Source organism: Lampris incognitus, chromosome 8 (assembly GCF_029633865.1).
Source record: "Lampris incognitus isolate fLamInc1 chromosome 8, fLamInc1.hap2, whole genome shotgun sequence".
NCBI lineage: Eukaryota > Metazoa > Chordata > Actinopteri > Lampriformes > Lampridae > Lampris > Lampris incognitus.
This window is the reverse complement of record NC_079218.1, coordinates 16,626,976-16,648,870: the sequence shown is the minus strand read 5'-3', so window position 1 is coordinate 16,648,870 and position 21,895 is coordinate 16,626,976. Positions and strand designations below refer to the sequence as shown.

General features: G+C 39.5%; 1 protein-coding gene across 1 annotated transcript in view; it reads left to right on the top strand.

Moving 5' to 3' along the window:
• Positions 1-21,214, top strand: part of ammecr1 (AMMECR nuclear protein 1) — a 40,940-nt gene extending 19,726 nt beyond the window's left edge. The window contains exons 2-6 of the mRNA XM_056284470.1: positions 1,962-2,072; positions 3,003-3,117; positions 9,614-9,704; positions 9,809-9,905; positions 15,864-21,214. Coding sequence (XP_056140445.1) covers positions 1,962-2,072; positions 3,003-3,117; positions 9,614-9,704; positions 9,809-9,905; positions 15,864-15,978 — 529 coding nt within the window. The 3' untranslated portion in view covers positions 15,979-21,214. The remainder of the gene's footprint in view (positions 1-1,961; positions 2,073-3,002; positions 3,118-9,613; positions 9,705-9,808; positions 9,906-15,863) is intronic.
• The last annotated feature ends 681 nt before the right edge of the window (positions 21,215-21,895 follow it).

The following is a 21,895-nucleotide window of genomic DNA, read 5'->3' as shown; positions in this document are numbered from 1 at the left end:
GCAGCATTAATTGTAAAAATTAGTGGCAGCCAAATTAAAATGTATATTAAAAATTAAAACTTGTAATGAATACTTTTTCCTACCTTGAGTGGGATTATTAGGTAATTATTTTAGCAATATTTATTTTTCTCCTATCAAATGTAGTATTTGATGATTTTAAAAAGGCATGAAATAGCTTACCAATACTTTTGGATCTACAGCAAACAATACCTCCTATAAATATATCAGGATTAACATAACAAGTTTGGTGTCTTTTTCAAATACAGGGTTTATTTTTATCGGCAGTATATTATTCTGAGTATAGGGTATGGCATGTTATATTTCTAAGAATAGGGAATAGTGCGTTTTTCCAAGACAACATTCTTTGTTTAGTTTTGATATATGTGTTAGTTTGGATATGTGTGTTCTTGTAGTTTTTTTTTTTTTTGAATGTGTTTTTGTCTTTGTCTTGTACTGCTGGGGGAAAACAGCATTTTGTTTCATTTCATGTACGCAAGTGCATGAAGTAAAATGACAAAGTATTCCCGATTATCCTACCCAAAACCATTGTTATTTTAGCTGTGATCATTATAAGTATGCGGACATCTGTTTACCTAATTCACAAAAAAATTGTATTGAACTCTTTAAGTTTTTTGATAAAGTAGCATTTAAAAAAATGAAACATTCAAAGCGACCTCTTTAAGCACAGGTACCATTTTGTTAAAATTGAATTGGGTCTACCATTTTATCTGTACTGTTAACATTTATGTTAAAATGGTGTGCTAAGAAAGCACTGATGAATCTTGGTAATCGAATGTTAACTAATGAGCTTAAGGAGAAAATTGAAGAACAACTGGGAATTTGGAGACATTGTGTTTTTGCATTTTGTTGTCCTAATGTCAGACAGTGTGCACACAATATGCATTATTTCCTTTGAAACATTTGCACCACTAACCAATAGAATATTTATTGACAATTAAGGCTGGTTGACAGCCATACTTTTTTTTTATTTTTCAAGAAATCCTTGTGCCATACTCCTGTATATTTTGAGACCATTTAGATATGCTCACAGATTAATTGGGGTGTTACCTCAAAACTCATATCAAAAGCATCCAGTTTATGTCACAGGCTGAAAACGTAGCCTCCGTTAGTAATCCACTAGTGCAACAGAGTCTACATTTTTGTTGTGTGAAAATTGTCTCTGGGTAGTTTGTTTTTTTTAAATGTCATAGGAACATGAAAAAAGAAATTGAATACAAACCATTGAGAATCAATTTTAAACTTGTAAATGCTTCATTCTGGAAAATGTACGTGCAAAATGTTGTCCTTTTTGATACTGTCTATTGCTGGTGTATATAAGACATTAGCTAAGCCTTTGAATAGCCATGGTGCTTTTGTAGTTACTCACTTAAATAGTTAAGGGTTGGGTAAGACTTGACTAGGAAAAATGGCACATAGCATTTTACGTCTTCAAGAATTTTTACATCAAGGCAGATGGTGGCAAATTTGAAGAAGCAAGCAAGCAAACATGTAGATCAAGGTTGTTGAACACTTTTCTCTGCACATACTATAGCATTGATAGCCAAAACTCAGGTTTTTTTTTTTTTGTGTTTTTTTTGTGGTGGAGAAGGACACAACCGCACTGTGTGACTTAAATGGATCTCTTGGATTTGGAGTGTCCAAACATCATTGCAATTCCCAATATCGTCATAAGTGTCAGTAAATTAAACAAAATTACAATCCTCAGGATTGTAGCTTAAAATTGAGCTGTTTTTTTTCTTCTTCTAACGGTTCTGGACTCAAGAAATAAATTGGAATTACTGAGTCAAGTTTGAATCACTTTCAAAGGGAGAAATTTCACTCACTTCATGAACTCATAAAAAGTGGCCCAAGAAGTGGCCATGGGACTTTAGAGGTCAGACCTTTTCATGCTTTCAGTATGTTATTCACATTTTCTAAATACCGTTTTCTTTCTTTTTCAGCCCACTGTTTGTCACGTGGAAAATAGGCAGAGACAAGCGGTTGAGGGGTTGTATAGGTACATTTTCTGCCATGAATCTGCACTCAGGACTCAGGGAGTACACCCTAACCAGGTAATTAAACAAAATTCAGTCAATTTATGTCTAAATTTGTAGACTAGATACTCTTTAGTGCATGCATTTGGAGTGAGATGTAGAGCTGTTGTTTTTTCTTCTTCTCTCTGTTCAGTGGAAGTTAAGAGAATGTAGGAATTGATATTGCTAGTTCTACAAATTCTCTTGTGTGACAGAGCATCAACTAATAAAGTACACCCAAGATATATTAATTTATCCCATGCTTGACCACAATTGGCTGATTTTAATATTATAATTAGTGCTTTTAGTTGGTGACTAATCATTGAGGTTTTTCATTGATATGTAATATCCTCTCACTAATGAGTATAACATTTTCATTCTCACCTATGGATGACATTGATTCCAGTAACTAGGATTATAAAGAATTAATGATCACACTCCCATGAGTGTATTAAGATGGTGTGTCAGTACTTTTGTTCTTCTGTTTTTAGAGAAGGGAAATTGCCCTAAAAGTTGTAATTCTGTATTAGGATGTTTATGTTCTCAATAGTCCATTTTGAATACATTTTCATGCATCACCTTGCACTATTATGGCATCCTGATCAGGGTCCATGCCACAAAGTAGGCGATTCACACCAAAACCTTTGCACAGGACTATCCCTTGACACTACCATATGTTAGACCAAGTCATCATGGAGATGATCTACTCTCCAGACACTGTTCATAAAGTTGATTTTATTTGTTAATCACAAAAGTAACCCTAACCCCCAGCCATTTTATCACTATAAAACCATAGCAATCATCAGTATGTGTCTCGTTGTGGAATACCTGGGCTTTATAAAGGCCACCCCTGTATAAATCACACTTGGGCACAAGAGCACTGATTTTACACCGACTTTGTGATAACAATTTCCTAAATCGCTTTTTACCATAGACTTTGGGTTTTGCGCTTTCTTTTTTTTTTGACAGTGCCCTTAAAGACAGCCGCTTCCCCCCCATGACAAGGGATGAGCTGCCTCGCCTCTTCTGCTCAGTGTCTCTTCTCACCAACTTTGAAGACGTCGGTGATTACCTTGACTGGGAGGTGAGATGGTTGGCTTAAGAGGAGTCTCAGAAGAAATCACTAGCCACCATCCCACCGTTAAAACAGTTTCATTTATATTGAGTTTTGGTGGTTTCGGTGTCCTTTAGTCTAATGCCGTTTCAGAGGCCTCTCAACCTTTCCCCTTTTTCTCATGCAGCAATGCTTGCACGTCCTGTTAGGATTTAAACTTAGTGTTTTGAAAGGTTGTTATACTTTTTGTCTTTATCAACTGTTGTAATAAATGGCAGCAGCACTTCAAAGTACATGAACTGACACCATCTCTATACCACTTAAGCAAGATAATCCCATGCCTTGATTTTTTTCCCCACAACATTCCTAACCCTCTGCAGGTTAGGAATGTTGTGGGGAAAAATCCAAAAAGATTCGATAAACTATTAATTTATAAATCACTACTATTTACAATTATTTTATAAAGCATTAGTTAGGGCAGCTATAGAGGAGGCATTGGATTGAGAAGTCCAAGTCCACGTAGACCAGTGACATTTTGTTGATGCTCAGCTTCAAGTACTGTCTTTACACTGCAGAGATTGTCTCACTGGGTTGTGTTGTAGATCATTTATACTAGATCTTGAAATTTCTCAGCTGGACACTGAGTCTAAAAAGCCAGGGTACACCCTGTGTAAGCCACATTACTGTTGGTTTAGTCAGAATAAGAGATTTGTGTTCAGGTCCTGCGTCACTCATAAATACAGCCTCTGAAAAGAACAGCCAGTGGCTCTAGCTGATAAAAAAGGTACACTAGTTAGTGCCCTAAGAAAGAAGATCCGTGTCAATGAAATTTCATGTCATCTATGTGCGCAATTATGAGCACTGATCGGGGGGGCAGAGTGCAATTTTCATTGCCCAGAAAACCCCTATGGCACAATTTTATCCTTGTTTCACCAAAACCTTGTGACATGCTCAGCTTCCTGCTCAGGAACTAGGGTCTGATTTTGTTCCTCTCTGGTCACATGCTCGGGTGAATGGCACCGGTGTATGATCATTATTATTGAACAACAGCAGTTCTTTTAAATAGCAATGGCAGTCAAAACATAAGCCCTAACCTAAATTAGCTTTTAGTCATAAATCAAAAGGACTGTTATCAAAATCTGATCAGCTGGCTGATACGTTGACTGGCAGGAAGCCATACATATTTAGAGCAGACATTGTATGTTAAAGCAGCAGTAGACAGCTTTTTTGCTTTAACTTATCATTATGAAGTAAATGTTGATTGCATAGTGTAATGGGCATAAAATAATGACATCATCGGTGTTAAGATCGGTTCCCTATAAGCCTCACTTTCTCTATGCAAGTCTATCTGCCACCGGGTATCATCCATCCATCCATCCATCTATCCATCCATTATCCAAACCGCTTATCCTGCTCTCAGGGCTGCGGGGATGCTGGAGCCTATCCCAGCAGTCATTGGGCGGCAGGCGGGGAGACACCCTGGACAGGCTGTCAGTCCATCACAGGGCCATCTATCTGTAACCTTTAAATAACATTTGATCACAGGAAGCCCACTTTCAAAACCAGTCCGAGAATGATGGCTCAATTTACAGCACAAAGGAAGTGCATCAACCATTGTGCAACCAAAATAGGAAGAGGATAGCGCTTTTGTTTTCCCCGGTAGCAAACCCCAGTAGCGGAAATGGGAGACGATGGAACAACCGAAGTGAAAGTGAAAACTATCTGGTAGTAGACAGCTTTTTTGCTTTAACTTATCATTATAAAGTAAGTATTGACTGCATAGTGTAATGGGCATAAAAAGTGACATCATCGGTGTTTAGATTGGTTCCCTATAAGCCTTGCTTTCTCTATGCAATTCTGCCTGCCACTGGCTACGATCTCGTGGAAAAACAAAGGCTCGATTTACGGCATAAAGGAAGTGCGTCAACCATTGTGCAACCAAAATAGGAAGAGGATAGCGCTTTTGTTTTCCCCAGTAGCAATCCCCAGTAGCGGAAATGGGAGACGATGGAACAACCGAAGTGAAAGTGGAAACTACCTGGCAAGAGAAAAAGAACCTTGTTGACGGAGGAGGCAAATAAGTTGAAGAGGGAGCGTGATAGAAACAGGTAAAACAAGAGTGAACCTCGAATGGGTATTCACTTGATGGAGCAAGCTCCAGTGTTGCATCGAAACTGTTTCCCCATTGAGATCTGTTCCCCCCTAGCCAGACGAAAGCATTCGCATGGAAACAGTTTAGCTATCTGTTACGATTAGGTTAAGGTAAGTGTTGGTTAAAGGTTTGGGTTTAGTTGAAGTTAGGTTAAGGTCAGTCAAGCATCCCGGTGTTGTATCGAACCCTGGCTTGGGGGAAACCTCTCGACGGGGAAACAGAGTTCGATACAACATCCGGGACTTGAGAGGGTTCCAAACCGACATGCAATGGGCATTCTTTCAGCTGGATCAGTAAGTAACACGACCTGCCTACTTATTAATACTACTGGATAGGGCTGTGCGATATGACTATGTATATTGTCTGACGATAGAAAACATATCGTTTCATATTAAGGTCTATTGTTTATTTCATTGTGTCGCAAATCACAGTCTTTATGGCAATATTTTTTGTCATTTGGACAACCTTTCCACTCTTTGCACAGCACGGATGCAGGCAGGAAATTTGCACGAAGGCAATACAAACAAACATGGAGGACAGTGAACGAAACACAGAACGGGGTAATTCCGAATAGAAAGTCTCCGACCAGCCAGGACAAAACGAGGAGCTTGTACCTAAAAGAGGGGCTATTTCTATCATATGGATGTCATTTGGGTATGAAAAGTCTGATACGGACCAGAAAACCGTATTTTGCAAAGTATGCCGCACGCCGGTCCCCACATCAGACTCAAACACCACCAGCCTCTTTTACCACCTACGCAAGAGTCATGTCAAACAGTATGGAGAGAGTCTACAGATGAGAGCTGCAAAAGCACAGTTGACTGCTCAAAACAAACCCCAGACTCAGACGTTGAAAGAGGCTTTTGCCCACGGCACATCATATGTCAAAGAATCATGAAGATGGAAGGAGATAACGACTGCCGTTGCAACTTACGTCTACAAAGACATGGCTCCAATTTACACGGTCGAGAAACCGGGATTTTGTGAGTTAAGAGTGTTGGGCTGAACTACAGGAGGAAATCCACAAGGTATTCTACTACGCTACAATAACAGATATGTGGATGAGCTGAACGACACATCCCTATATGAGCCTGACTATGCACTTCATCCGATACTGGACACTCTGCAGTCAGTGTTTACAGACAGGCTATTTGGCAGATGACCACACAGGCAAAATGATAGCCAGAGGTCTCAGGGAACCTCTTGAGTCGTGGGGATTGCGTGAGGATCACCTGGTCTGTGTCACCATGGATAATGCCGCGAACAACATCCTTGCTCTTCAGCTGAATGACTGGACATGCTTGCAGTGTTTTGGCTACCGGCTTCATCTAGCCATTGGTGAGTGTCTAAAACAATGTAAAAATATATTTCAGTGATAATAAACCTTATAGTAGGCCACATAGTATTTTACTGTCTTGAGGTTTGCTATGTTTGTTATGTGACGTGCCTGTTAAAAGCTTGGATGAATGGGGTTTAGTCAAAGTAAATCCCGTTTTAAGGGAAAAGTTTGCTACAAAACAATCACGTATTTTTCCTAAAACCCTGACTCGCCAAAAATGGTATTTAGAGCTCAGTCTATCCGTTGAAATTAACCGATTTGAAACCCGAATGGCGTGTTTGTTTGTTTTGTTTTTTTTTGTTTTGTTTTTTTACCGGCAAGTGGTAACACAAGTAAGCTTGTTGGTTGTGGTAAAGGAATTAAAACCATTGCCAGGCAACATGTTTTGTGCAAAGCGTCCTGTGTAATGAAGTGTAGTAATGATTGTGATGGGATAAATGCAAGATGCATTTTAGACTTCTGTCAGAAGGATTAATGTATTGAATCGTTTTAGATTTTATAGTAACAGCCATACATGGCAAAATATGTCTGCAATTGAGTTTCTGAGCTCAAGTTTAAAAGCCAGTTTAAAAGCTTAAAATCCAGAATACTCCCCCGACTTTGTAAACAATTTTCACAAGTCATGATTTTTCCTGCCCCCTAGTGTGCACCTCTATACAGTAACAATAAAATATGATTTATAAATTAAAATTTTGATAGAAAATGTAATATGTGTTACCTGCCCTGTAAAGTGTAATATGTAAATGTATTCATGTTACATTTATCTTCTCTTTTACTTATACAGAGCAAAGTTTGAAACTACCCCAAGTGGAACGAGCAGTTGGCATCTGCAGGAAGTTGGTGAGTGCCTTCTGTAATTCATGGAAGAGAAGATGTGAACTGGCCAAGGCTCAAGCAGAACTGGGCTTGCCTGCTCACCAGCTGATCACAGACATCCATCCCTACCAGGTAGGGCTCTCTGCAGAAAATGATTGAAAGGGTCATAGAGCAGGAGAAAGCTCTCACAGTTCCTACATGCTGACAAGAAAACATGACATCTGGTCCTAACTTGGCAGGACTTGGATGTTCTGGAGTCCATGAACAAGGAATTGAGTCCTCTCATGGAGTTTACAGATGCCTTGTCTGGGGAGCAGAACACAAGTGTTTCCTACATGAAACTGGTCCTCCATCTTTTCAATAACCAGGTACTCAAGCCTCAGGATGACGACACTCAGCTCACCAAGACCATCAAAGAAGGCATTCTAAACTACTTAAATGAGAAGTATGATAACCAGACCACAATGGAGCTGCTTGACATGGCTTCTCTTGTTGACCCTCGGTTCAAAACCACATACATTAAAGAAGAGAGGGTGGACTACATGAAGGCAAGAGCTACTACAGAACTGAAGAGCCTGGTGGCTGAACAGGCAGCATCAGCAGAGGCAGCCCCCCCCCCCATCAGCTGCAGAGGCTCCTGCTAAGATGCAAAAGAAGATTTTGAGCAGCTACTTTAAAAAAGCAGCAAAGTAAAGCCAAATGGCCCCTCAGTCAAGGAGAGAGTGCATTAAGATGGAGCTCAACCTCTATTTCCAAACCGTGGAGGCTGCCAGAGACAAACCCACTGGAATGGTGGAGGCAGCATGAGGCACATTTCCTACTAGTGGCCAAGTTGGCAAAGAAATATTTGTACATCCCTGCCACAAGTGCCCCATCAGAGTGGGAGTTCAGTACAAGTGGTAACTGTGACATGTCAGAGGTCATCACTTAAACCAGAAAGAGTTGACCAGCTTGTATTCCTGGCTCTCAACCTGTAAAACTAACTCTTGAGATTTAGCAACACAAGGCAAACATTTTGAAGCATTATTGCCAAATATTTATTTTGTTCGCGGCACTTTGGTTGTTTTCATATAGCGCTATAATTCAGACTTGAAGGAATGTTTTATTTACTCGTTATATTTTATAGATTTACATTGTGAGCCTTATTTTGCTGCTATAGTTTAAACTTGAAAGTGTTCCTTGTTTACATTTGGTATTTTATAGACAAATATTTATGTGAGGCCTGTATTTATTTTTCGTTTGCTGCTACAATTCAAACAGTTCTACTGTTAGGGTATTATATGATGGGTTTCATGTTTTTGGCCATATTCACATTTTAGGCCTATAACTTATTTTTTTGCAACTATAGTTAAGTGTTTTCTATTTACATTTTTATATGTTATACATTAATATTTTATATTTTGTTACATGCTTAATTGAAAATTTGTGCAAAGGTTCTAAATAAAAGGAGAAAAATAATCAAATATGAGTAAGTACATTTTATTTGTCAAGTATATAATTCAAAATGTAATAAGAAATAGGCCTTTCCATGTGGTCATTTTATATAATTTATTTAGTCATTTAATTTACAGAAAATGTGCTATATCGTGATATGTATCGTTATCGTGATATGAATGACCTATATTGTGATGTGAGATTTTGGTCATATCGCACAGCCCTACTACCGGATGTTTTACTCTGCCTTTATCAGAGCACTGAGATCGGGGTTTCTAGTTCAAATTCTATTCTTACGATTGTTTCTTGCTGTGGACAGTGGTCAGGCAGTTAATGTGGTGCAAACGATAAAAAAACTAGGCGGGAAAGTTGAAAAGTTGTCTACAGCCGCTTAAATTACTCTCTTGAATCAGGAAACTTGTATTATAAGCACGAAGAATTTCTTGGAAGTCGGTAAAATCGGCTGTCAAGGCTTTGTTAAGTCTAAATGCATGATAGTATACTTTGTTGCACTTATTTGTTGTTTCCTTCAATAGATTATGATTTAAATGTCCACATAGGATTTATTAACATTTAATTTGCTTGAAGACCCTTTGTGTTTTCCTCCTTTCTTGGACAAAGGGTCATATACAGCCACATCTTAATGTTTTGTGTCATAATCCAAATAATATAGCGAAGACAGACTTTTGTAATATCAGTTGGAGTTATGGACTTGGGGGGGGGGGGACTCATAACTTTAGAGCCTCATGTCCTCTACCTTTTTTTTCTTTCTCCTTTTATTTAAGGTGGGTGTTCATGGTATTAGGATAGAGTTTTTCAATGAAAAAGGATCAAAACGCACCGCCACCTACCTACCAGAAGTTGCAAAGGAGCAAGGTGAGATTTTGTTTGTGCCTCAAACATTAGGCACCATGTTGATACCTTATAGACTTGGTTTCAGAAAGCTTGAATATTCTGAAATGACCTCCCTTTTTGTATAGGTTGGGACCACATTCAGACCATAGATTCCTTACTTCGAAAGGGAGGTTACAAAGCTCCCATCACAAATGACTTCAGGAAGACCATTAAGTTAACCAGGTAAGAAGTGTCGCAAATATCAGAAGCAAAGCATATACAGTAGACATGCACCAATCGATCGGCACGCGACCGGAATTGGCCAATTTTAAGCTGATCGGCCTTGACTCGTGCTCGGCCGGTCAGACGCATATATCCGATTCTGTGCCGATCAATTGACCTTTCGCAAAGTACCGCCCCAGAACGGTGCTTGTCCAATCCTACCTTAGCAACGGTCCGTCAAGCTTTCAAGCACACAACAAAATGCTGAAATGGTGTGCCTATGGGATCTGCAAATCGGATACTAGATATCTGAAAAGTTTGGAGGGGGTGTAATTTTCTTTCCCTTCCCGAAACCCAGAACGCAAGAAGCGCAATGTCGGCAATAGATGTCGCAGTATAGCAGACCCCATGGCCATCTTAATCCATCCAAAATCAACAAAAATACCTGTCTGCTCCAAGCTCAGCTTGCTACTAGCTATTATTGAGAGCTAATACAGCTAACGTATTATTACTGTTACTTTTACCCACACAATGCGCTGATTTCTTCCTTCGTGTTTTGGTGTTTTCCGGCTACTTCCTGGATAGTTCTGAAATGCTTGACGGGCATCGCAACAGTAACTAAGGGGGGCGGGACTTTGCGAAAGGTCAATTAGGGCTACGTGCATGCGCCGCACGATGGCGCATACGTGACGTTGCACGCACCCCGAGGCAGCGAGACAGATCAGGGCTGCAACCTCACACACGCAAGCCAAAATGTCGGTAGTGTGGAAATTTTTCACCGTCGATGACGAAGACACAAAGCTCGCAGTTTGCAACACATGCAAGATTAAAATAAGACGTGGAGGATTAATGTTGAAAACGTTTGGAACCGCAAACTTAATCAGACACTTAAGAAACCACCACCCCGGTGAGTATGCCAAATTTGATGAAGATAACAAAGGCAAGGTAGCCAAAACTGCGGGAAAAAAGAGCAACGAGCCAGCCGCAAGCCAGCAGCCCCTGCTACCGTTCTCAACACACAATGAAAAGTGCAAAATAATTTCGTGGAAAATTATGGAGTTCGTAGCTTTGGAAGTTACAAAAATGTTTGTGTTTGCTGTCAATTGTTGTTCTTAGGAAAAAAAATCGGAATCGGCCAAAATCGGAATCGGCAGGTCAGACTGCTAACAAATTGGAAATCGGAATGAGTCAAGAAAATTGAAATCGGTGCATCTCTAATATACAGTGCATCCGGAAAGTATTCACACCCCTTCACTTTCCCCACATTTTGTTATGTTACAGCCTTATTCCAAAATTGATTAAATTCCTTTTTTTTTTCTCATCAATCTACACACAATACCCCATAATGACAAAGTGAAAAAGGTTTTGTAGAAATTTTAACAAATTTATTAAAAATAAAAAGCTGAAATATTGCATGTACATAAGTATTCACACCCTTTGCTATGACACTCAAAATTGAGCTCAGGTTCATCCTGTTTCCACTGATCATCCTTGAGATGTTTCTACATCTTGATTGGAGTCCACCTGTAGTATATTCAATTGATCGGATATGATTTGGAAAGGCACACACCTGTCTATATAAGATCCCACTGTTGACAGTGCATGTCAGAGCAGAAACCAAGCCATGAGGTCAAAGGAATTGTCTGTGGACCTCCGAGACAGGATTGTATCGAGGCACAGATCTGGGGAAGAGTACAAAAAAATTTCTACAGCTTTGAAGGTCCCGAAAAGCACAGTGGTCTCCATCATTCGTGAATGGACGAAGTTTAGATCCACCAGGACTCTTCCTAGAGCTGGCCGCCCAGCCAAACTGAGCAATCGGGGGAGAAGGGCCTTGGTCAGGGAGGTGACCAAGAGCCTGATGGTCACTCTGACAGAGCTCCAGCGTTCCTCTGTGGAGATGGGACAACCTTCCAGAAGGACAACCATCTCTGCAGCACTCCACCAATCAGGCCTTTATGGTAGAGTGGCCAGACGGAAGCCTCTGCTCAGTAAAAGGCACATGACAGCCCGCTTGGAGTTTGCCAGAAAACACCTAAAGGACTCTCAGAAACAAGATTCTCTGGTCTGATGAAACAAAGATTGAACTCTTTGGCCTGAATGCCAAACGTCACGTTAGGAGGAAACCAGGCACCTCTCATCACCTTGCTAATACCATCCCTACAGTGAAGCATGGTGGTGGCAGCATCATGCTGTGGGGATGTTTTTCAGCGGCAGGAACTGGGAGACTAGTCAGGATCGAGGGAAAGATGAATGGAGCAAAGTACAGAGAGATCCTTGATGAAAACCTGCTCCAGAGCGTTCAGGACCTCAGACTGGGGCGAAAGGTTTACCTTTCAATACGACAACGACCCTAAGCTCACAGCCAAGACAACGAAGGAGTGGCTTCAGGACAAGTCTGTGAATGTCCTTGAGTGGCCCAGCCAGAGCCCAGACTTGAACCCCATTGAACATCTCTGGAAAGACCTGAAAATAGCTGTGCGGTGACGCTCCCCATATAACCTTACAGAGCTTGATCGCTTTGTCATTATGGGGTATTGTATGTTGATTGATGAGAAAAAAAGGAATTTAATCCATTTTGGAATAAGGCTGTAACATAACAAAATGTGGGGAAAGTGAAGGGGTGTGACTACTTCCCGGATGCACTGTAAATGTCATTGTATGTGATGACTTAGTGGTCAGTTTAATAGAATGAAATATTTTCAAGAAATGCGATTTTTGATCTGGAATAAATGTATGCTCAGTGCTGCCTCAAACCCTAATAAGGCCTTGCCTAACTGGGACTGAGCTACTGGTAGAGCTTGAACTTTTAGTGGCCCCAGTCCAGCTGTCATCCTTACTGTTGGGTCATGTCTGGGTAATGAGTTATACTGACTGAGAAGGGCACACTGCATTTAAGAAAATGCTACATGTCTCCCTAATTGACAGGAATTTATTTTATCAATGCAAAAGTATAGTTTCCTTAGAGCACAAGACTAGGCAAGGCACTTGGTTATAGAGTGCAAAAGGGAATAAGTCATATTAATTTTATGTCCATTGTCCAACTTCAATAGCTTGCCAATTCAGTGCAGTTTAGAATGGGTCTGCCTAAAGCCTGGTACACACTGAACAAGTAGACACAATTTCTAGTCAGAGAACATTTCACATTTGAGGACTGCAACTTACTAGTTTTCTGTCCTAGAGTATGTCACATTTAAGAACTGAAAATTGCTGAGGGAGATAGATTACAAGACTCCCTGAGATGCTTCACAGTGAATCCAAATCTTGTAATATGCTGCGAGAAATACCATGGAGTTGCCTATTTCAGGTAGCCAATCAAAGTGCAGTACACCACGATAAAAAAGAACACGGTGCGAAAGTACGAAACAATGGAAAATTAGCAGGTACTTGTCGCCGTTGCTGCAGCTTATGTTGTGTGTGCCAGCCAAAAAACAGAGGAACTGTTTATACTCTATATTTTCTACCACCATTGCTTCCCGCTGCATTGTGTTTTTTTTTTTTTTTTGAGAATAAGGGACTTCCTAATTTAACCAGTATTTAGCTTCCGCTGGAGAGCTCATTGACTTGACTGCCACGGACACATAGCCCACCCTAGACTGGTGAAAAAAATCAACCGGGTTTGTCTCGGAGGCTGTTAAGAGCACTAAATGAGTTAGCCGGGGTGCCACACTACTTGACTGTCACAGGAGTGCGCTGTGACTGTTCTAGAAACACTTACGTTCATGCAAATGAAGGCTGTCATTGAAAGTCGCCTAGTGTGAACCTTGCTTAATTTAGCTAATTATGGAACTTTTGCAAAGCGAGTTGCTAATAAAAACTATTTTGTTTAGCATGTAAAATGTTTTCCCTCCCAATAGCAGTTGTGCAAATAACAATTTTTAATCTTACAACACTGGAAAAAAATAACTTCAATTTTTCAAATTTAAGAATATTATGAATTGTTTGGACATAAATGTGTCAAATTATGCTTAGTATGCATTATGTCAAAGTTCAATACTTTTTTTGCATTGGTAACCTGTAAAGAGTGGAAATTATAAATCTGTCCCACACTCTCACAAAATCTCACTATTTGCAGTCCATGAGGGATGAAACACAACTCTGTCTATATTAAAATATACATTATTGTTATTAGGGTGGCACGGTGGCGCAGTGGTTAGCGCGGTCGCCTCACAGCAAGAAGGTGCTGGGTTCAAGCCCCGGGGTAGTCCAACCTTGGGGGTCGTCCCGGGTCGTCCTCTGTGTGGAGTTTGCATGTTCTCCCCGTCTCTGCGTGGATTTCCTCTTGGTGCTCCGGTTTCCTCCCACAGTCCAAAGACATGTAGGTCAGGTGAATCAGCCGTACTAAATTGCCCCTAGGTATGTGTGTGTGTGCCCTGTGTGATGGCCTGGCGGCCTGTCCAGGGTGTCTTCCTGCTTGCCGCCCAATGTCTACTGGTATAGGCTCCAGCATCCCCGCGACCCTGAGGAAGATAAGCAGCTTGGATAATGGATGGATGGATTATTGTAATTACCCAAGTAAAAGTATTTGGAATTTTGGTCATTCAGACCATCAGACATTGAATCACAAATTGTGACAAGATGGCAAACGTGGACAGATGGTGAGGGGAAAATGCTTCATTTTCAGAAAATCCTGCTATTTTCACGATTTCCTGAGTTTGGTATTAGTAGTGTTCACACCACAATGAACCGCACTGCAGTTCACTTGGAAGACAGAACCACCTTTTCAGGCGGTCTCAGTGCAGTTGTTTGTTCTGCATCAGAGTTTGATTGAATGTGTTCACATCTGCCCAAATGAACCAGACCAAACAGGTTAAATGTGCATGAGCTAGTTTAAACCACACTACATGTTAGGTGTGAACACAGCCTGAGAAAGATCGCCGCTGGTGCCTCTGGACTATGCTGTGCATCAGTGGCATCAACATTGTTTGAAAGATTTACTTACTGAGATTTTAGAATGTTACGTTGCTGCGCACATGAAGTTGGTCCACCAAATTTAATTTCCAAACATTTTGCCAAGATATATTTTAAAGCTGCATTAGAGGAAATCTCCATCCAATGGTGGCAGATGAAGTGGCACACTGTTATAGTTGGCTGCGATTCCCAAAATTCTGTTTCATGTTGCTTTAATGACATAAGAAAGCAATCGTGGATCATGGCTTCTGACACTGACTTATATTCTCTCATTTGTGTATAACCAACAAAATCAAAGTAATAAATTTAAATGTAAAACGTGTAAATAGAACATGCACATTAGATAAATGGTAGTCTATAAATACATAAAATACGTGACTTCCTGAGCGCCACTGAAGATTTTGCGGAAAATGACAGGGCCTTCTCAGAAATCGACAAACAGGCAAATCCATGTCACAATGTGTTGGGGTTGTTTTTTTTTTTCTTTCGAGCTTGGGGGACTATTTTCAACACTAATAGGGTTGAAGGTAATATTGTATGTTCAAATATTCCCTCATGCAGCTTTAATAGGAAGATTTTCATTCATAGTCATCATCTTACTTATTTCTGGTATGGTTACCTAGCTCAAGTGACGAGTGTGTGCAGACAGGAACTCTGTTTGGCCAAGGCTCTGCCAAATCAAATATAATTAACATAACATTGGTCTTGCAAGAATTAATATGATTGATTTATGATAGGAATGACAAATAATGATCCAAGATGTATTGGCGCAAACATAAATAATGCTAAAATATTTTTACATTTCCTGTGTTTATCTAAACTAATATCTTGAGTTCCAAGACAGCTGATTAAAACCAATACTTTTGCTGTAGTGTCAAAAGAGAATTACTCTGTGGTCCCAATTTTGTGCAGTTGTTTTGGCCCTGATAAAAATGATGACGATGCTGTTGGTTGTAGGTCTGTGTTGTGTTGCTGCAGTGGTGCACTGACTGTGATGAGTTATAATGTTTTTTCAATGCTACATGAGTGCTTACAAGCTTTTATCAAATTGTCTTTACTCATACTTAGGTACCGTAGCGAGAAGATGACAATGGGTTATGCAGAGTACATCGCCCACCGCCAGCACCATCACTACCAGAATGGCATCGGGCACCCTCTACCACCCTACAACCATTATTCCTGACAGCGAGCCGCATGACCAATCATTGGACCTCTCCGCGGACCTTTTCCCAGGGGAGCCTGCTCCCTCCTGGTCTAGCTATTTCTACTACTGTACCATTTTATGATGATAGTTTCCGTTGCCATGCTGGCTGTCTCCCAGACATTGACATGGCAACGGGTGGCAACAAAACATCATTTGATCATGGCAAGAAATCAACATTTTTCTTTTTACTCGTCTCCATTCTCCATTTAAGTTTTTGCAGCATATGTGTGTATCTATATATATATGTATGTATGTATGTATGTATATATATATATATATATATATATATACACACACACACACCGATATCTATAACCCCTTTCATTGATATTTTGGAAAATTAGATTATCTTAAACTTTACCTTTTCAGCAAACCCAATCAGGTTTGTGATTCTGTGGATGGAAGGAAGTCTCTTAAGTTGGATTAGTCTCACTCTTATATTAAGGCTTTGCTACAGTTTTACAGTTTTCTTTATTTGGGAAAATATGCTTCTTTTCTTTATGTTAAATCGCCAGACATTAAGTATAACATGTAGCAAGGCAACTGCAGTTCTAAAAGGCTGTATCCCCTCTATTTCATGAATCCTCTCAAAAGCAAAAACCAACTGACTGTTGAGATTGGGTTTTGCCTTGTAAACTCTTGTAGTGTTGTAGTTGGAAATAGATATTGAGATCTGTATACTCCAAAGTGTAGATTGTAGGGTTGTGATGCGACTTGACCAGTCTTTACTGGTGGTGTTTGCTTTAGCTCACAATCACGTGTGTGCTTTTTCTGTGTGTGGATAAAGGCTTTGGTCTGTCAGAAAATGAAAACCGCTAGAATAAATTAGAAATTGGATCATACCAAAAGATTCCCTACTGTGATGCTGGGATTACTTTCCCCTCGTAGTTATTGTGTTTTGTGATGGACCTGTAAAACTTGAAAAGCATTTGTTTGGTTAGGTCTTAAAAGCTACTTTCCCTTTTTTTCTGTTTCAATTATTACATAAATGTGGAGGAAGCCATTTTGTCTGGGGACGATCATGTCTGAGATGATTATCAAGTGGGGTTGACTTCCCGCACTTTGGGGGTGCGTGAGCTTTATTTTGGGGGGAAAGGGGAGTAGGGATGGCTGCAAATTCATTGAAATATCTAACCTGCTCGAAGAATGCTTAACTTTCAATTAGCAACTGTGTCTGTTGGTCAGAGTTTACTGGCAGGGAGTCTTATTGACAGGGACATGCTGTACCTACTAAAAGCCATATTGTCTTTTTAATCCACGCTTTGTGAAAGTAATTGGTTGGTTGGCTTGATGTGTTGGCTTTCAACGCCATTTAATTGGTGACCTCAAATATATCTGGTCCTCTAAGTAGGAACCCAAACACATACTTATCAGTCCCAGGCAGGGCTGCGTTTCTAAACCACTGCATACGTGTTCAACCTGACTGTTTCAGTCACTGGTTTGATGTCCTGTACAGTGCCCTTGTGTCCTTGAGGGGACATTCTCTTGCATTTCTCAACTTAAAAGAATCTATGTTTCACATTACAGCTTGATATTATAGTATTAAAGTACCCTTGTGCTGTTCATTTGTCTAAGTATGCTCCTTTTAGGATGTCATTTTGAAGATACTATACCACTTGACGCACAGAGGATGTAATCTTTGAACACGTGATGTTGTATTCAGATGTTAATGTGACATTCTGTTTTGCACTGCATGTCATTGTGCTGTTTAAATTCTGAGTTCAAGTAGTTCCCATGACGCAGCTCTTTGGATTTAGTTTAAACTATCAGCGTGTCTGTGCCACAGGAAATGTCGGTATTTTTGGTCTATTTTGTCAGCTGTTCAGCAGTTTGTAAGCGCAAACAAACAATCAAGTTAGTTTGAACAGAATTTTTGCAAGGGGCCAGGCTGCTTACAGTTGAGTCTTCAAAAAAAAAAAGAAAAAAGTCAGGGCTTTGTATGGACTAACGAAGCCATTCAACTGTTGCTTGCTGTGAGTCACATCCACACACATTAGGCTAGTTGGGTTGCTTTCTTTCCTACCCGAGTATTTGAACTGTCGAGGATCATCTTGTGGTCCCCTGTTTAATGTTTGGTTTCAATTTTTAATAACTGGAGAATTTGAGAGGTTCAAGTACTTGACCAACATCTTTTTTCTTAACAGCCTTTACTAACTGGCAGGTTAATTTTTCTTTATGCAAAATGTCAAGGGCTTTTGGCACTCCATCCACAGTAACCCGAAATGACCCAGATTTGAGTTGTGTTGCCTTAAATGAATGATTTAATAAATGATGGACCAGTACATGGTGCTGTGAGTGTTCCTCTACCACATCCTGTGCTGTTCAGTAACCTTGTCTCCTACACCTAGAGTAGAAATAGGCCCCCAAAATATGTTTCCATCCCAGGAATGATGATGTAAACATATTTTGTAAGGCATAAGGGATTTCTCATTAGTCTGCAAACCTGGATTTACTCGCGTTCAACCAAGCTACTGATCCTCAACAGCATTCTCACACCTTTTTCAAAACTTAAAATGTAAAAAGAACTTCACATTTTAATGAAACATTATAATTTAGTACCATTGTTCTCTGAAATGTTTTAATCTTGAGATCAAGAAACATGCTGTAGCTGAATCACGGGAAGACTATTTCTTTTTTTTCCAGTCAGTGGTAAGCTTTGTGACAAATGCAGTTGGACTTAAGTAGACATTTCCCAAGTGGAACAGTCTGGCATTCATTTCCTGGTCCATTAAATACAGCACAACCTGAATTTTTCTGCTGCAAAACCAAATTGACCATGTTCTTTTACATAAATGTCTTTGTATACACATGCAATGTCTAATGTTGCATGTATGTATAAGTATGAGACCTATGGTTTTATCCATGATATGCTTGATCTATGGATTAGATACTCGTATTAACCATTAAGAGATTTAGAAGACAAATATGGTGCTATTGGACCTCACGTTGGGGTGGTCACAGTTGGTGACTGGTCATGCGGACTCATCGATCATATCATACTTAAAGATGCTACGTGTAAGATTTTCTCTTAATATATTGCTGTAAAATTGGCCATGACAACCCACTGACAACATATACCATCAAAAATGAATGTGATTTGTCTCTGATACAAATAGTAGCCCCTAAGGATCTCTTTATGCTTTCAATGAATCTAATATGGGTGATCTTGGGCTTCAATCCCAATGGGGAAAAACTCTTAGTAGAGGATATCCCTGTTAGTTACTCATCAAATCAAGAGTGGAAGGAGATGCTATTCCAAAATAGAGCGGCTTATAGGGGCTATGGAATGTACTGTTTATGGTTGTTACCACAGTTTGACATCAATGTACTAAGAGAAAATTCTGCATTTGTTACCTTTTGATATTCTTGATATATGCAGATTTTCTCAACAGGTGTTATTTTGTTTTCCTACCAGTGCAAGTCAACACCCATGCAGGTTTGAAAGGACAAGAAGTCACGAATAACCTCCCTCCTTTAACTACATCCCTTCACTGTGGCCCAAACCTCATGGCCTCGTTTGTCAAGGTGTAACGTCCGTCATTTAGTGGATGTTGACAGTAAAAGTGGTTGTTGCCTTTCTCAAATGTTAAAGTCTCTTGCTAGATTGGGTATCACTCGGAAATATTCACTGACACATTTGTACTGACACTGACACATTCACATTTGTAATTTGTGATATTGGGCTATACAAATAAAATTGACTTGACTGACCGTTTCCCTTCAGCTATTGAATCGTCAATTTGACCCACTTGTACGACAAATCAAGGCTAGACATTTCGCCCAGTGGAGAGTTACTTTGACTCTGGGCTCTCGTTAAGCTTTTGTTTCAAACACCTCTCTAACAGTGTCGAGAAAGTACACGTAACATTAACATTCATCCACCCAAACTGGCTTTTGACTTTCAGTCCGTTATATTTCAGTGTCCCATTTGATGCTTGTTCGCATTTCACCAAGGATACACAGGACACAGTCCTACTTTTGTACTGACAACCATTGACGTATTGATACCTCATAGAATATGATGGAAAGGCGTTTCTCTTCGCCGTAGCAGATTGTCTTTTGGTTCCATACCAGGGTTAGAGTTTAGCCTCAGCATTCCCTCTCTGGTCATTCATGTAGTTCTGTGGAATGCTCAAGCTCATGTTACCTTTGTATGTTCGACCGAACCAAAGATGCCACCGGCCATGCCCAAATGCTGCTCTTCAGGCCTGGCTTCCTGTCCTTCCAAAAATACCCCTGCAAAAACAATGTTCTTAACTTCTGTCTGTCTTTTTTTCTGTGCGATATTTTTTTTTCCTTCCAAACTGTCTTGACTTATTCAGCAACCTAATTGTTCAATGAATTTTCATTGAGTATATCTCTGAAGCCTTTTATGGTATCAAAGATTGTGAAAATGGTTGCAAATCTTATTGTTACTTGTTTTGTTTTACTATTATTATTATTATTATTATTACTACTACTACTATTATTACTATAATTTAAAAAAAAAAAAGAAAATCCCATGGTGTGCCTCCTAGCTTTATGGGTTTCTAAATGTTTTTTTTCCCTAAAGACCAGCAGTTATACTTTATATAAAAGATGGATTTTTCCTTATTTTTTATGCCATTAAAAATGAAAAAAAAAACCTGTTTTCTTTACTCTGGACCCAGTAGCTGCACTGGTATACAATCGCACTGATAGATGAGTAAAAAAAAAAAGAAAAAGAAAAAAAAGAAGAATAAATGAGTCAATAATAATAATGATAATGACAAATGAAATAAGAACTACAATAAATGTGTTTGGAACTTTTATTAAAAAAAGAAAAAAGAAAATGACTGTTTTTGTACATCAGAATAAATTCTTTTCAAAGGAATATTTTGGATCTAGTTTCAAATTATTTTGGTGGTTTTCTATGTTCTAGATGTTTCAGACACTGAGTTCTAAGACTTGTCACTGTACAAAACAAGTTTTTCTGTTTCAGTGACCTGACTGGCTGGGAGGGGTTACCTGGTGTAACTCCTCATACCAACTTTTTGATTTTTTTCCCCCCTCCTCGTTTTCGGTTCTCTTTCTCTGCTTTAGTAACTTGAAAATGTTGACTGAATATGAACTGGGAATTTCAAATACATCCCCTGTAGAGCTAGGTCCTTCCTTATTTCCCCGTTGAATTGCTGTTAGTGTGACGAGACTTGAAATGGGCATTTATTATGATAGTCTGGCTCCAAAAAAAGAAAAATTGAAAAATGAAACAAAAAAATGTGTGGGGAAGGTGAAAAAAATATATAGATGGGTTATCAGTGAGTATGTAAGCAATGGCTGTGAAAATGATAATGTAGTTTTAAACATTGTTATTACCTTTTAAAATCATTTATTCAATAAAAATACAAAACCAATTGAAAAGAGAACAAAATGCTGTGTTTTATTTTCTGTGTCAGCTTCTCATTCATCGACTATGAAAAGCTTCTGGCGTTTTGCTGTTTTTTTTTTTAATTGGTCATACACAGAAATTAAATTAAAAAAAATATTCGGTGCACTGAAACTGGGAGCTCAAGCACGTGCACTTTCACCCAGGATTTAAATTTTGTCGTTCTCATATGAGGCTCGTTATGAAAGTTTGTTTCTTGAGTCCCAGTCGCAGTTCCAGGATATATAGTCTGCACAGCATCAGACTTCAAAACTTAACTTCTCGTGAAAACCCAGTGACTTGTGCATTAGGTTATAAAAACACTCCTCACTGCAATAAGCATTGCAGATACACAGTCCCTCCAGGTTTGCAGGCATGTGAGCCCGATATCTGTAGATAAATTCCAACCCATCTCAGCAGTATAGTGGGATTTTTTTTATTTTGTAGTCAGTGGAAGGAAGCTCCAGGGTCCAGTTTGCATCCAAAAACTGCCCACTGTACCATGTTTACTGT